The sequence below is a fragment of the Bubalus bubalis genome, chromosome 1 (genome assembly GCF_019923935.1).
Source record: "Bubalus bubalis isolate 160015118507 breed Murrah chromosome 1, NDDB_SH_1, whole genome shotgun sequence".
Lineage (NCBI taxonomy): Eukaryota > Metazoa > Chordata > Mammalia > Artiodactyla > Bovidae > Bubalus > Bubalus bubalis.
This window is the reverse complement of record NC_059157.1, coordinates 193,808,358-193,823,869: the sequence shown is the minus strand read 5'-3', so window position 1 is coordinate 193,823,869 and position 15,512 is coordinate 193,808,358. Positions and strand designations below refer to the sequence as shown.

Sequence of the window (15,512 nt, the reverse complement as noted above, 5' to 3'; positions counted from 1 at the left end):
TTTGATTTCCTGATGGGGAGCTAGATCCCACATGCTTCAACTAAAGATCCTGCATGCCACAACTAAGACCCAGCACAGCCATAGATATTTTTAAAAAAGACAAGAACCTACTCTGTGCCAAGTTTTATTTTAAAAAAGTTAGTACATGACTTCATTAAAAATAAAAGGTAAAAATGAAATATCCTTCTTTTAAGTCAGTCCTGTTAATCTTTTAAAAAGTTTAAACAAACCAGCAACACTCAAGTCAGCTGTTTCCTGAGGGCAGCCCTAGAGATTCTGTCAGGTGGGGAATAATGGAGGCTAATCAATAAGAAAGCTATTTTTTTCTTTAAAGGATTCACAATTCCAGTGGCTTATTTTTAAAAATGAAAAAATAAATAGCGTGTGTGTGTGTGTTAGCCTATCATTTCTCCCTTAACCCGGGTTTTTAGAGAAAAATGACAACTCTGGTTTGCTTGGAGTTTGTTTTTAGAAAAAAGTAACTGATGTCTTTGTAGAGAAACATCGTCATACATTTGCAAAAAGACTTGCATCTGGGCTCATAGGGATTTGATTTGTGTTTTAATCCCCAAAGTAGCTTCATCTGTTCCCGAAGAGCCTGTTCTCATCACATGCCTTTGGAGAATGAGAAGAGTGCAGTCCATGAATGAAAAAGCTTGGTTTTCTGTACACTCAGGTTTGTGATAAACCTCTAAGGCTGTCTAGGAAGTAAAACAGTCTTCAAATCACGGAAATGTTTTTAAAGAACAAATTTGGGAATGATAAAACAGTGCTGACCTTGACTCAAAATTATGGTTGACATGGTGTTTCCTGTATTGAGATATCTATTCGTGCTTTTGAATGTTGAAAGAAATGTGACTACCTCACCAGAAAAAAAAGAAAATTATGGTTGTCTCTATAAAACTCCCAGCTCTCATACATCAACCTTATTAAAACAGACCCTCAATGTGATATTTTAGTATTTGTAAAACCCAGCTAACTACAAAATGAATTGCTTTCCTACTAAGAGCTTTTTTATGTTTTGCTGAATAGCTTTTCTTCCTGCCAAGAGAACTGCATATGATAAATACAGCACTAAATGGATATATTCTGGGTCGGAGGGGAAACTCACCCAGTACTCTGGAAATACACATTGCTCTGCTTTGGGTGTTTTGCTGACTATGGTAAATTAAGCATTTTAAAATAAAATGGTTTGGGTTTCAGAGTTCAAGTTATGTCAACAAACATTAAACGCTGTTCTTTCTCTTTATTTCAAAAGTGAAAGGATTAAGTCTTATGGCTCCAAACAACACCATGGTTATTTTTACAGTTGTGCTTCCGGCCACACTCTCAAATATTACATTTTCCTTTATGTAGCTCGTGAACGGCTATTTCATATGTATTTATATTATGTGAGAATGCATGTTTGTTAGTTACCTAAATGTTATATACCATCTGCAACTTGGGTAAGGAAATTTAAACCACAAGGATACTTTAAAATGTTTGAAGAAATACACAGCAGGTATGCCAGGCTTTTTTCCTGCTTCAAATGTAAGTTAATTAATCAAAAAACCGTGAAACTAAATCATTTAATAAACTTGGCGGATAGGGAGTGCTTCCTCAACTCTACCTCTTCCAAGCAGATGTAAGTTTGTCTTCACGAATTACTTTGGATTATGAGTGTGGCATATACCAAATAGAATTTACAAGTCGAAGCCTGACTTTTTCCCCCCAACACTTGAATTATGGGCTGAGGCGATAATTTGAATTTTGGGGTTCTCTCTGTCATTTTTTTGGTACCAAAGTCTGAAAGCAAGGATGGCCACATTTACTAATTCAAAAGCAAAAATAAATGAATAAACTCTGCCAAATGAAGTAGACTTACTCCAATACGTGCTTTTAAAAAAGTTTAATAAAAGGCTTTGAACTGGGATGGGTTATTAACACATAAAGAATCATTTTTATACTCAGATAATTCAGTTATTTAGATAGTGTAGATTAAAAAAAACAAAACACTTTGCTATGAATTATCACACAATTATAGCAAACCTAGGAGTTTATGTTTCCTAGAAGCTGCTAACATAGATTTTAACCCCCAAATTAAGGTTAAAGAGTCATTACTTAAAGAAAAATTATTATTGAGAGTAACTGAAACTTCTGGGAACACAGAGGGGGTAGTGTAAATATAAGCTATTATCACCCTTATTCATCAGAAAACCTTTTTAAAAGGTTACTCTTGACTAGTGGGTAAAATTTTATCAACACTTTTATCTCTGGTGATTTAAAAAATCTTGAGGACTATTTTAAGTTTTCATGTTTGATATATTTGTCTGACTTGTTACCACTAATAAAAATAATCCAAAAGGTGCAAACATTTTTTTAAAGAGAAGTTGGGTGTTTGACATTCTTTTCAATACCTTATTTTACTATTTAAGAAGACATAAAAAAATACACTTTGTGATTTGGCCTAGGTTTCCTTCTGCAGAGTTAATCGTGAACAGGAGGTAGATTTGAGGGGAAAGTTTGTTGTTGCTTATTTAAACAGTTCACCATGAAACACTCCCCAGACGTCGCCGGGAAAGTGTTTTTGTAGCTGGAGGCTGACACTGGGATAGTCCCGCCAGGAGATCAGAAAAAAATCAGCCAGGCTCAGAGACGGTCAGTTTGACTTACTTGAAATGGACACTTCTCTGGGCAACATACAGACAAAAGGCATCTCTACAGCTTTCTTGGAAAATGGTAGTGTGTAACTCCCTCTCCTTTCAAAATTATGATATACAAACTTTTATGTCTGCATTATGACTGAGAGGAAATATAGTTTAAATTGTGATTCTGATTAGATTTCCATTTGGGGCGTTTATCATGAACATGAGCTGTGTATGTTACCTAGCCAGTATTTTGGTCATTTTTAATTATCATGTTCAAAAACAATCATCTTCATTTCCCACATGAAAAGAGAAAAATGACAGAAGGATATAGGATGCCAGACAGAACAGCCTGATGGAATGAACTGGAATGCCCTGGTATGTACACTGGTAGAGCCTTTTGATGCGTCAGGACATTTCCCATGACTAAATGTCCCTAATATGTGCCCACCAAAGGATGCTAATTGAAGTACAGTTCTAGCTGTGATACTGCTTGGCTTTGTGTAGCTCCCTATAGTTTATAAATCATACAAGATGGGCCTTTGGTATGATTTTCACCATGATTCTAAAGAAGCGGTACAGTAGGTGTTACTTTCTTATTTAAATTATGGTTCAGAGAGATTAACTGCCAACCCTTATCAGACAATGAAAACCATACAACTAAATGCATTTCCTTTTTTGCTTTGGCTGCTAGGGAGCTCAGATCTGAATTTAATGTTCAGTTAAAGTGATTCTACCCAGTTTAAAGTATATTTGGCCAGTCATTTTAAAAGTATGTGAAATGGGTTGGGGTGGGAGGGAGGTTCAAGGGGGAGGTGACGTGTATACTTATGGCTGATTCACGTTATATGGCAAAATCAGCACAACACTGTAAAGCAATTATTCTCCAATTAAAAATGAATTTTTAAAAAGTATGCGAAATGTTTTGTCTTGTTTGTGACATTATTATAAGGCTAATCAAAAGTTATTATAAGTTACATTTAAAAAGTTAAGAAATCTGGGGGAAAAAAAAAAAAGAAATCTGATCAAGGGCACTCAGCCACAGATCAAGTCAGGAGTAGAAACCAGGCTGGGTCCAACTAAAGGGTCTTAAATAATTCTAACCATTCAGAGATTAATAAGGTGAAAATTCAGAGAATAACAACCCTAGAAAAGATAAAAAGAGAAAACTTCGTATTTCCGATAGTGTTTCCCATTCTACCAGTACACTAATCTCATGAGTCACAAAGGTGAAAGAGTCAAAAGCCTTATTAAATCTTATCTGGGAGGCCTGGTATCATAAAAGAAGAGAAGAGGAAGAGAACAGAAAATACTGGACAATTTTAATATGTGATTCATTTTAGAAGACTCTGCAGAAGAAATATACAGGCACAGAAACCCCCTTGGACCTGGGTAAGGATGTACATCCACTGGGAAAGAAGGCTGTAAACAAATGGAAAGTTTAAGAAACATCTTGGCAGAAGCAAAAAAAAGAATATACCAGATGCAGGTTTCCAAATTGGTAATTCTGTTTTTCAATGAGAAAACTCAAACCACTTTAATTGGCATGTTTTACTTTGGCTTAACTACAGGAGGAGAGTGGTGCAACACAGATTATTCATCTGCCTCCTGGGAGCCTATTTCCTGTATCTAATTAATTCTGGTGTGTCTTCAGTTGTAATGAAAAAAAGCACTCCGATCACTCACAATGTAAAGAAACATTTAGCCCCTACATGTATTAAACAGTGTGACTCTTAGAACCATGATCCAGGCTTGTTAAATCAGAAATGTGAATGGGCAACCATCAGTAGACTCCCCCGCAATCCAGACTGGCCACAGCCCAGGCAGCAGCCAAATTCTCCACCAAACCCTTGGCTTGACGGGATAGATAAAACCGAGTGCCCCTCTCTCCTCTAGGGAATGACCTCCTTTTTAGAAGATGGCTCCGGGAAAATCGGTAATATTCAAATGTTCTAAAGAAACCAGGACCTTGCTGTGCAAAAAAACAGTAGTAAACTGAGTTTTATGAGTTTCTATCACAAGCATATAAAATGCTTTACTGAAACGACCACTGAACTGGAAAAACTCAGGAAAAATTACCCTGAATTCCATGTGAACACTCATAAATCTACCCCCCTTTTCTCTCTCCCCAAAGCACATTCTGCATAAAATCCATGTTCTACATCAGCTTGCCTCTTTCTTTCATAGCAACTCACAATACCACATGTAGACCATCAAGCGTGCCCTGAAAAATCTCCCTTTGTGAAGTTCTTGTTAGTGGCAGGGAGCTTTACAGTATAAGCAGAGTCCAGGCGAACAGACAAAGCTGACTGTTGCAAAGATATTACTAGGCATTAGCCCCAAAGGAAAAAGAAAGTGGAAAAGTGAAATGTAACACGGAGAAGAAAAACCTAGCCTGTCGGCGGGAAAAAAAAGAACGATTTTGCAATTTTGGATTAGGTTCATACACAAAAGCAGACTCTTGGACAGACTCATTTTCAAGGCTGTCAAGATCTGCCAACGCTTAATTTATTATTTTAATTGTACATAAAATTAGATGATACCCACCTGGGACAAGCCTAAATGTACAGAAGCTGTTTCCGAAATATACATGATTTTGCCATCAGACGCTACCACAAAAACAAATCCATCCAAAGTCTGTAAAAGAAAAAGCATCAGGGTAAGAGACGATAGATGTTAGAGCTAAAGCTGGTCATCATACGGTCACTGGGATGGAGCAATGTATAAAATATTATAATCAATGTATATGGTTAAACGTAAAAGAGGAGCCCTGGAGCCGTGAGACAGACGTTAGGTTTCGTTCCCCAGCCAGGCTCTCAAATACTTTTAAAGGACTTTAAAAACAGTCTTACATCTACATCACAAAAATCATGCAAAACATTTGAGAATTCCTATCAAGCTCAGTTTAAACGTAGTAGCTTTATTGTTGGGGTTATTTTAGCACTTAGCACAAATCCGGAGTTCTATGGTACTTAGGGGAAAATCTACCACTGCATAGACCATTTTATGTCATAATTGGCAGCCGTTTAAACCACTAGAACATATGCTTTATTTGCCACAATTTTCTAGTTATCCCTAAGTACCATTTGAATAATAAATTCTGAACACTCCCACTCCCCAGAAAATAAAAAAAAATACCCAGTTATTTTTAACAGACTATGTCTACAGAATTAATTATTTAGAATTTGCAAGAGATCAAACGACCTTTGCAAAATTCAGGGAGAAGAAGGATAAATTTCTAAACAATTAAAACCACCCAAAGGATATTCTAGTTTTTGCAAAAGCTGGCTAGCCCTCAAAAAAATAAAGTAAAATTATAAGACGTAATTAAGTCAAATGAAAGGTAATGATTGCATTTATGTGTGGCTAGGATAAAGGGACTAAATTATTTTTGAAAAAGGAAACTGCATTTTATTTACCCATTCATATTTTAGATCCAGAACCAAAGAAAAGCAATAAAGTTGGTGAAAGACCCATACAACCCACAACGTCGCCCCCATAAAAAATATTCCAAATTAATTTCTGGCCACAAATTCTATTTTTACAGCATGTAATTGAAACCAGATTACCTTTGGTTTTTCTAAATCCGCCCCCTCTTTGGAGGGGGGATTGCCTAAAAAAGAATGTAGAAGTGAAACTTGAAAGATATCCTTACATTCTGCTGTCTCAAATACAGTTTTGCTGCAAAAACTTCTTTGCCAACTGAACTATCATTAACTTTCCTTGTGCTGAGGTTGAAATCAATACCTTGATCAGGAGCCCGACTTTCATGTTTCTAAATCAGCTATGAAATATTTCACCAACTAAACTCCTTTTCAAAAATATATGAACTAGCAATTTCTAAAGTTATCACCATGTTCGCCTATTTTGCATGCTTAACTCCAAAATCACGACATGAAATAATAGCGGCTGTATGAGGAAAAGAAAAAAAGTTGTATCATAATTAAATTCTGAACGTTGCCAGTAGTAGCTTAAAAAATAATACTCTTAATGGAAAATGTTGGTTCTGCCTTCAGAGCTGCAAATGACCTAATGCGTTTGCATGTATATTAACTGCAAAGCCGCCCATCCACAGACACACTCCGGAATTAAATAAATGTACAGTGGAGAAACTTGGGGGCTTTGACTTTGCCGCCAGGTTTTCAGTGGCGCTCCTTGGCACTTAGTTGTCCCTGATATTAGTGTCACTTGTAATATGAAGGAGCATCAAGCACGCAAAATACCGCGCGCGGCGCTGGACGTGAGCGTGGAGGCAGCGCGCAGGGCGCGGGAAAGGCTCCAACAGCGCCATTCCCGGGCGGGCTCGCGCACCGCTGGCTCTATGTTGGAAAAGCCTCGGGTTTCAAACATATCCCGGGAGCTTCTCTTCCCCAGCGCGTGCATTTAAAAAAAAAAAAAAAATCACACTAGGGCATCTGGGGGCAAAAGAGTTTTGAACAGATCTGCTTTTTCGAAGCGCGGACCCAAGTCCCTGAGTTTCGAAGCCAACTTTTTTTTTTTTAAGAAAACACAAAATAGAAGGAGGAAATGCAAAATAGCTCTCGGTAGGCATTTTTCGGTGGCAGAGACAAATGACGGGAGGGGGGAATGAATCGGGTCGTTGATGAGGCTCTGTAAAGGGCATTTGAAAGACTCTGAGACACCAGGACTTGCTGTCCCCACCTAGCGCCAGCCCCGGACTTGGAAGTGGCCGGTCGTGCGCCTGGTCACTCCGCCCCGGCCCCAGACACCGCGGGGGAGAAACCCGAGGTCGGGGCGGTTTAACAGCCCCGGGCTGAATGGCTGCGGGCTGGGGGCGCTAAGCGGCGGACCACAGACCAAGTCAGGGCTTCCTCGGTGAGCCAGGGGGGCCGCACCATGTCCTGAGCTGCCCCCACTTAAGACTTGACCACTCGGGTGGAACAAGGCTCCGCCCGGTGTGGTGTGACCTCAGGCCTGCGGCTTAACCTTTCTGTGCCTCGACTGCTTCCTCTGAAAAAAATGCAGTTAAAAATAGAACACACTTCTAAGCGAAGAGATGATATAGTAGATTTAGAATAGAATCTGGGCCCGGCAGTGAACCGGCCCTCCACCGTCAACTGCTGAGATTCAGTTATGGATGCTGTCTCGACAGCAACTTCTCCAGACACACACCCAAGCATCAAGCACTTCATTGCTCCCTCTCTCTGGCTTGGAGTGTCCTTGGGCCTTCCTTCTCTGGCTCCAGCGCCTGGCACGGTGTCAGGCACAGAGCAAGCGCTCTGAAACAGTGTGCTGAGGAAAGTCAGGTTGTAGAGGACTTCACCCTTCCCCTAGGTCTCAAGGGCTAGAGAGTCCTGGGGGCAGGAATTCAAAGGAGGCTAGGTGTGGGGTTCGTGGGGGGGCCCCGACCCGAGGTTGCATTGGCTGTGCAGAATCCACATGGGGCCCTGGAGTCCCCCTCCCCAAAAGAGGAGTTATGGGGAGTCTATTGGCCCGAAGTCTGATGTTGTTGACCTCTTCAGCCTGGGGGTTGGTCAGTGGATCCTCCAGAGGCTCCCTGAGAAGGGGACCCCCTCCAAGACTGGCGTGGCAGGTCGGAAGGGAGGCCCCATGGGGCGCAGGGCCTTGGGGGGCACAGTGCTTCACCTCCCCCTCCCCTTGCGTGGCGACCCCACTACCTGCAGCAAGTGCGATCCCAGCTCCTTGGCGACACTGTCCAGGGGCCCCGCGCGGCTGGGCTGTCCCCACGCGTCTCCTAAACCTGGACAGGAACCAAAGCAAACCAGTAAACGGCAGCACCCAGCCAGCAACCTCCGCCCCCAGGGCCCAACCCCAGTCACCCCTTCCTTGGCCTTCGATCAAAAAGAAAAGAGGGCAGAGGAGAAATTCCCACAGAGGCCTCCAGGTCCAAGGCCACCTGGCCCATAGGTAGCTCCTCTGGGTCGCCCGCGGGCTCACCGCTCTGAAACTGCCGTTTTATTTGACATGCCACAAGGTAATCTAATCTCCTTTGAAATCGGCCATCCTCGAATCCAAACGGGGATATGGATTCAACCAGTAAATATTACCCCCAAAGGTACCCCCTCTCTCCCTCCCCTGCGAAGCAGGCACCTATGTATTTTCCCAAAGACAGGGCGGCCCACACTTAAGAGTCCTGGCCATCTTAGAGGCTGCTTTTCTTTTTTTTTTTTTTTTAAATCTTTTTCAATCTCCTGGAATCCTCCCAACTCCCTGACTTTTCAGTGCCCCCCTCACAGGCCCCAGAAGCACTGACCTTCTTCCAATCCAGGAGCCCCAACCTGGAAAGGGGCTCCTTGGGGGCTTCCCCAAGGTGAACTCCTAACTCACCAGCAGCTGGGGGCGGGGCGGGGGATGGCCCAAGGGCTGGGAGGGCGGTGTATATACTAGACAGTAACTGCGAAGTGTTTGTTGTCACACAATCAGGGTCTCGCAGCCCCTCCGCTTCTTAACTGTCCCCCAAAGCCTCCGGTGGCTCCCCACCACCTCCGAGAAGGCCACTGGAGTTGCAGAAAGTGCACCAGGGGAAAGGCAGCCCTGCTCAGCAGAATATCCCTCTCGAGTGCCCTCGGCTCAGCCGCTGTGACACCAGGGGCTCCCAGGCTTTCTCTGCAGGAAGCAGGAAAGCCCGGTGAGATTGCAGCGCTAAGTGCCAGCTCAGAGGGACCCCCAAGCCACTCCCTGGAGTCCTTCCTGCCGGAGGCCTGGCCCAAAACCCTCCAGCGATCGCGGAGGCCGGTGCCAGTGCTACGTGGCGAAGGCCAGTCACCACTGTCCTAGCACCCCGCTCCCTCCCACCTGGGCTGTGACCCTACAAGGTGAGCTGGGGTCTTGCCTCTGGGTTGGAGAGCGTCTCCTTCCTCCAGAGCAGACCGGCCCCCTGGCCGCAGCTCCCAGGAGTGTGGGGCCTGACCCGGGGCCCGAACGAATCCTAGGACCACTCCCAGGACAGTCCCCCCGAGTGGCGCACAGGCACCTGGGTCTCCCCACTGTCTCTGCGGGACACTGGGAGCACCGCGGCTTCTGGAACTTTCAGTCCCATTGGGCGGAAAACGCACCCCCCCCCCCAGTGCCTGGGTGCCGCAGGGCCCAGAGCACCTCCAGGCCCAGGACCCCCCAGAGACCCTGGAGACCCCTCTACTGGCCAATTCTACTAAGCAACTAAGAAAGGTGTGGCCTTTATGTCTCCTTGGAGGTTTATCCTGGTCTCCCCATAAGGAATTGGTTCATTTCCGCATAGCCTGATCTCCCAAATATCATCACCACTACCCAGACCCCACCTCAGAGTGGAATGGGGTGTCTCTTTAACCTCAGGAAACCCCCGTCCACCCCATCCCCAAGGATGACCGCGGTGACCACAGTACAGGGCCATCGGTAGGGCCTTCCTCCCCAACACCTGAGAGCCTGCTGGTGCTGGCATTTACTCCATTTAGCCAGAAATGGAAAGAACCGACATTTGAAGTCCCCGGGGGCCTGAATGAGGAAAAAAGTGTAATGAGGGTCCAGGAATTCTGTCTGCCAGTCGGCAAATGCAGCTGCTGAACTGTCCTTTAGCCCACTCTGGTCCTGTCCCCTGGTCTGGGCCAACCCACCTCTGCCTGGCTCTCCGTGGACAGTGGGCACAGTCCCTGGCCCTCACTCCTCAGAAGGCCTGGGTCTGAGAGACCTGGGGAAATCTGCACCTTTGGGAATGAGCCCCGAACACCAGACTCCCCGGGTCTCCCCAAAGCCTTCCAGCCTCACACACCAAAGTGCACTGGCTACACAAGCCAACTTTCTGTGTAATTCAAATAACTAGATACATCAGGAGAGCCTGTCCTCTTATTATAACGTTTCCTACGATTTCTCGATTTCTCCACGCCTCTGCTTTGCCAGAGGAGATTTGGACCTGGCATGAGGCGGGTGGGCGGTGGGAGGCTCTCCTCGAACTTCCCTGCCCCCAGGCCACCTCACAGGGTGATGGGGCTGCCAGCTCTTCCATTAGAAACCGCTGTGCGCGAGGCCTTTTCCCTGGGCCCATAAAAATCTACTTTGGGCTGGATGCAGAGACTAAAGAAGGTAAGGTTTGTAACCAAAAAAAAAAAAAAAAAAATCATCTTGTTACCATAAAGCCATATATACTTCTGAAAAAGTGATGTGCTGGATACTTAGTCTTTATTTGGACCTGACAAAAAGCTTCGTTTGTTAGAAAAATGAGGGAAGAGTGTAAGAAAAGGCTGGGCTGAGCTCCTCCAGGTTTATGTCGTTGGCGGTCTATCGTGCCTGATTCTGTGAAATCCCTGCAACCATACCAATGACTGGAGCAAATGGGGTTCCCAACCTGGCCTGTGGTTTCCAGACAGGGTTTGGGGTCCGAGTGCCCTACATGTGTCGGCAGCGGGGGGCACTGTCTGATGCTGGGGATCTAGATGGCTAGGCCATTTCGGGGGGCGGTCAGCCACGAGGTCACAGGGAAAGGGAGACAGGTATCCCCTTTCTCCCTCTGCCTCCAAAGGTCTGTGGGTGACCTTGTATCCGCACTCAGCGGGCTATTTGGTTTCAACCCTGCCAGGCCCAGCCCGCCAGTGTTAGTCATTAGTCGCTCAGTCTTGTGTGACTCTTCGTGACCCCATGGACTGCAGCCCGCCAGGCTCCTCTGTCCATGGGATTTCCCAGGCAAGAATACTAAAGTGGGTTGCCATTTCCTTCTCCAGGGGATCTTCCCAATCCAGGGACTGAACCCTGGTCTCCTGCATTGCAGGCAGATTTTTTTTTTTTTTTTTTTTACCATCTGAGCCACTTGGCAAGCCCGCCACAGAAGCTACCTAAATATGGTCTCTCCTCTCTGGGTGCTCAGGTAGTCAGTCAACATACAACTTTTGAAAGAGCACCAGCTGTGCCTGGGTGCAGGTCACAGGCCATAAACATCAGATCACATAAGTAAGTGGATTCCTTGCTGAGGCGGGAGACTGGAGGGGTTCCCTCGCAGAGGGATCGGGTCTCACCCTCTCAGATGAAGGGACGCACGTGTGGAGACCCAAAGGAGGCAGTTGGGTCTGCTCCTCTGGATCCGGGAGCAGAACCCACTGTATCCAGTGACAAATAAATGTGTCCAGACTTGGATAAGAACTTCCTGACCGACCGTGATTCTCACAGTTCCCCCAGCGCAACCTTGGGTACCGAAAATGGGGGTAATTCAGTTCTTTCCCAGCCTTGGAATGGTTCGTTGTCACTGGGCTCCCTGAAAATCCAGGCCCTAGAACTCTCTTCCAAACCAACAGCTGCACAGCGGAGGAGAGTGGGTATTGAGGGGAGCGCTTGGTAGAGACGTCCCAGAGCCTGGCTCTGGGTTGGGGTAGGGGAAGGGGGGCTTCCAGCCTGTCCTACTTGGCCAAGAGTCAGCGTTGTACCTTGTTCAGACCACAGACAACTGGAAGCGACCAGTGACCTTGGACCTTGTCGTCTGATGCTTACCCTTGAAAGATGGTGGGGTGGTGAGGCCTCGTGGCCAGCGCATGCCCCGCCAGGCTTCCAAGTGCACATTCCGAAGCACCCCCGAGCCGGTCTAGAGCACTGGTCAACCCCTCAGAGGTGAATCTGAGCGCCCCCAACCACCTGGGCCCTGCATCTCTGGTGTTCCCATCACCCGCCGGAGTCTCCTGCTCTGTGAGCGTCCTCTCCCAGAACTCGCGCACAGCCTGGCAGACTTCCAAGTAGAGATCGAGAGGGAGGGTTGTAAAAACCCACTTTCGTCTAAAAAAAAAAGTCTACTTAAAAAACAAACAAACAAACAACACCCTACATTATTTCAGGCTGCAGTAGAGAAAGGCCTTGGATCTGTGACCCCAGGTCGGTTTAGGGCGTGTTTCTCCTTACCGAAGCCTCTAAATCAAAGCGTTTCCATCCCCAGCAACTGTTTCTAGGACGGCCCCCACCCCAGCCCTCCCCTTGGCACTCAGGTGTGGCGGGGCTGGGTGGGCGGGAAAGGTTCTGCCTGAACCCAAACCCAGACAAATCCGGCCACTGGAATAACGCAGGCCTCCAACCCCACTTAACTGTGCGTGTGACAAGCTCACTTCTCTGGAGTAAAAGGTTGTCACGTGTGCTGTGGTCCCTGCCTCTCTCGTGCGCTCACACCTGTCTGGGGTCTTGCAGGGCGGGAGGTGGGAGGAGGGTCTCTGTTCTCTCCCCATAACCAGCCTGTTTCCAGCTCCGCTCCTCAACTGGGGACGTGAAGCCAGTCTCTTCCGCAAGAGTTTCTGGACAAGTGTCCAGAAGGAGGCCACCCCCTGGGAACCCCAGCTCCAGGGAAGGGGGCCTAACCCTGGTGACTGGCCACCCTGAGCTCTCCCAGCTCCGACCCCAGCCTCCCCAGGCCCAGCACGGATCACCAGACAGCGGAATAATTTTGCACTACATCCTGCCTAGCGTCGTCACACGCAGTGATGGCCCACCCGAGGTACTTCTGTGTTTCCAAAGCCACCCCCCTTCCCCTGAAGGGAAGGGCACAGTGATAACAGGCCAGGTAGACCCTGCTCCCTGGGAGCACCCGGCCTTCCCACCCACTAAGCTTTCAATTCTGAGTCCCTGCCAAAGCCGGCCTGGCTCCCTTGCCCTCTTGCCTGACCATCTACCTCACCACTTCTCAGCTTGCAGTTAAAGGGGAAGAACTGGTGGGGACCCCGAAAACCACTCCTCTTCCAACTCCAGGCGGTGGGTCCCAGAAGTCTGCCCAGTAGGGCCGACTGCATTCAAGCCACATCTGGCTGGGGTGGGGGGAAGGCAGCGAGCTCACGGGAAGGACGCACATTGGAGGAGGAACACCAGCAATATCCACCTGCTCGGCCTGCCTCCTCACACCCCATCATCCCAGGAACCTTGTGCAGCCATGGAGTCACTGATGGGCCCATTTTACAGACAAGAAGACCAAGGCCCAGCAGGGCAGCCCGACAGCGTCGAGCCTTGGACTGGCTGTCTGGGCTGCCAGCACCGTCCAGCTTGCAGACTGGCCTCCCCCGGGAGTGTCCACCTGGTTCCAGTCGCCTCTCCCTGTCCCCATGCTGGGGTGTCTCCTCTTTCTCTCCTTCCACCCTGCGGTCTCAGCATGAACAGAATTGAGGCCTGGAGGCCTCTCCAGCACTGGCCTCCCTTCCCGCAGCGGGCACTGCCTGCCTGGTCCTCGCCAGGTGAAAGGGGATCTGGGGAAAGCCCGTCCCGCTCTGGTCTCAATTTCCTCAAATGCAAAGCGTTAGTCTGAGGATCCCCGTGGTTCCCTCAGCCTGTGCTATTCATGTGCTAACTCCCTTAGAACTAACGTGGTCTCTAGATTCTTCTTCACCCGGGGATCCCGCCTGCTCCCAGGCCACCCAACAGCGAGGGTGTTTCCGTATCTTTCCATTTGCCCTGAGACCCGGAGCAGATCCTAGAGCTCCCACCGCGTCGCAGGACTGGGGTGGTCCTGAAACCTCACTGAAGCCCGCCTCGAGATCCCTCGCGGTTCCACCAGCCCCCATTGCAACCCCGTACCACCTCCCAGCGGTCCCTCCCGAACAGGTTCAATTATTTCGGGTGCTACTTCCGAACTCCCCGCCCTTCTGAGCTACCGGAGAGGGGAACCAGTCATTTTGCACAATTGAGGTCTTTCTAAACTCATCCTTTTCTCTGCCCTAGGCACCTCTCCAGTCCCAGACTCACTTGGGGTTGGGATGGGGGTAGTGTCGCCACCAGAGCAGCAGGGCCCAGGTCTCTGAGCCCAGGGAGGAGTCCCCCAGGCTGCTGCCCACCAGGCAGGCCAGGACCCCCAGCATCATCACTGCTGGACCGCTGGGATAGACCTCCTCCTGCTCCCCGTTTTGGATGAACTGGGACCCCCCATAGGTCCAGTACTATTTACCAAATTCTAGGACCAAACTGCAATCCCCGACCCCTCCTGGAGTTCCAATCTGGATGCCCCCCTCCCTCCCCAACCCCCACACCTCCAGGAGACGCACAGATCACTAGGAACAAAACACCGGGGCCTGTGCTCAGGGGCCAGACCGCAGCCCACCCATCCCTGCAGCCAGCTCTACGCTCGGTCGTCTCAGTCCTGTCCGACTCTTCTGTGACCCCACGGACTGCAGCCCGCCAGGCTCCTCTGTCCATAGGATTTTCCCCGGCAAGAATGCTGGAGTGGGTTGCCATGCCCTCCTCCAGGGGATCTTCCCAACCTGAGGGATCAAACCTCAGTCTCCTGCATTAGCAGGCGGGTTCTTTATCTCATTCAGCCTCAGGGCCAAGAAATTCTGAGCCCCAAGGCCTGGAGACTTGCTTCCCAGAGCTGAAACCTGCAGCCTCAGTTGAAGTACTTGCAGCAGCAGTCCACCCACCAGTTCCCAATTTGTAACCTGCTTTCCTGGAAATCGTCAAACAATGAATGGCCTGCAAGTTAGCCCCTTTCTCCGAACCTCTAACTCAGTTCTGACTTGCTTAAAAATCATTTAACCTTGGGACGGGAGAGGAGGCTTCCGTCCTGTCTGGACTCCACACCTGCTTTGTAGCATGTGGATTACTGACCGGCTCACTATGGCAAACCAGTTGCCATTCCTCCTCCCTGGGTTGGAAGGAGACTCGGCTTTTACAAAACCTAATTCTCCTCTAACTTTCACTGAAACTTCAGCAGGAGAGGAATCATCTCTACTTAGATAGGAGATCGACAAGATGAATGATCACTACCCGAAGGCCACTGAAGCTCCCAAAGGGAGGAGTTGAGTTGAGCTGGGGGCCTCTGGGTGGGGGGTTGGTGGGAAAGGAAAAGAACTTTCCCTTCTAAGAGCTTGGGGTTCTGGCGGTCAGGTCTCACGGGCTCCTGATCCAGGGAAAAACGCGCCAGTTGGCTGCACGGCGCAGCTGGAAGGCACAGGGCACCCGCCTGCGGGGACAGGCCACCGCTTC

At 48.1% G+C, this 15,512-nt stretch overlaps 1 protein-coding gene across 2 annotated transcripts in view; it reads right to left on the bottom strand.

The window, feature by feature from the left end:
- Window positions 1-15,512, bottom strand: part of SIM2 (SIM bHLH transcription factor 2) — a 51,519-nt gene that overhangs the window by 34,522 nt on the left and 1,485 nt on the right. For both annotated transcript variants that reach the window (XM_025293721.3, XM_025293724.3), the window contains exons 2-3: window positions 8,264-8,346; window positions 5,172-5,261 (exon numbers count right to left, since the gene is read on the bottom strand). In XM_025293721.3, coding sequence (XP_025149506.3) covers window positions 5,172-5,261; window positions 8,264-8,346 — 173 coding nt within the window. The remainder of the gene's footprint in view (window positions 1-5,171; window positions 5,262-8,263; window positions 8,347-15,512) is intronic.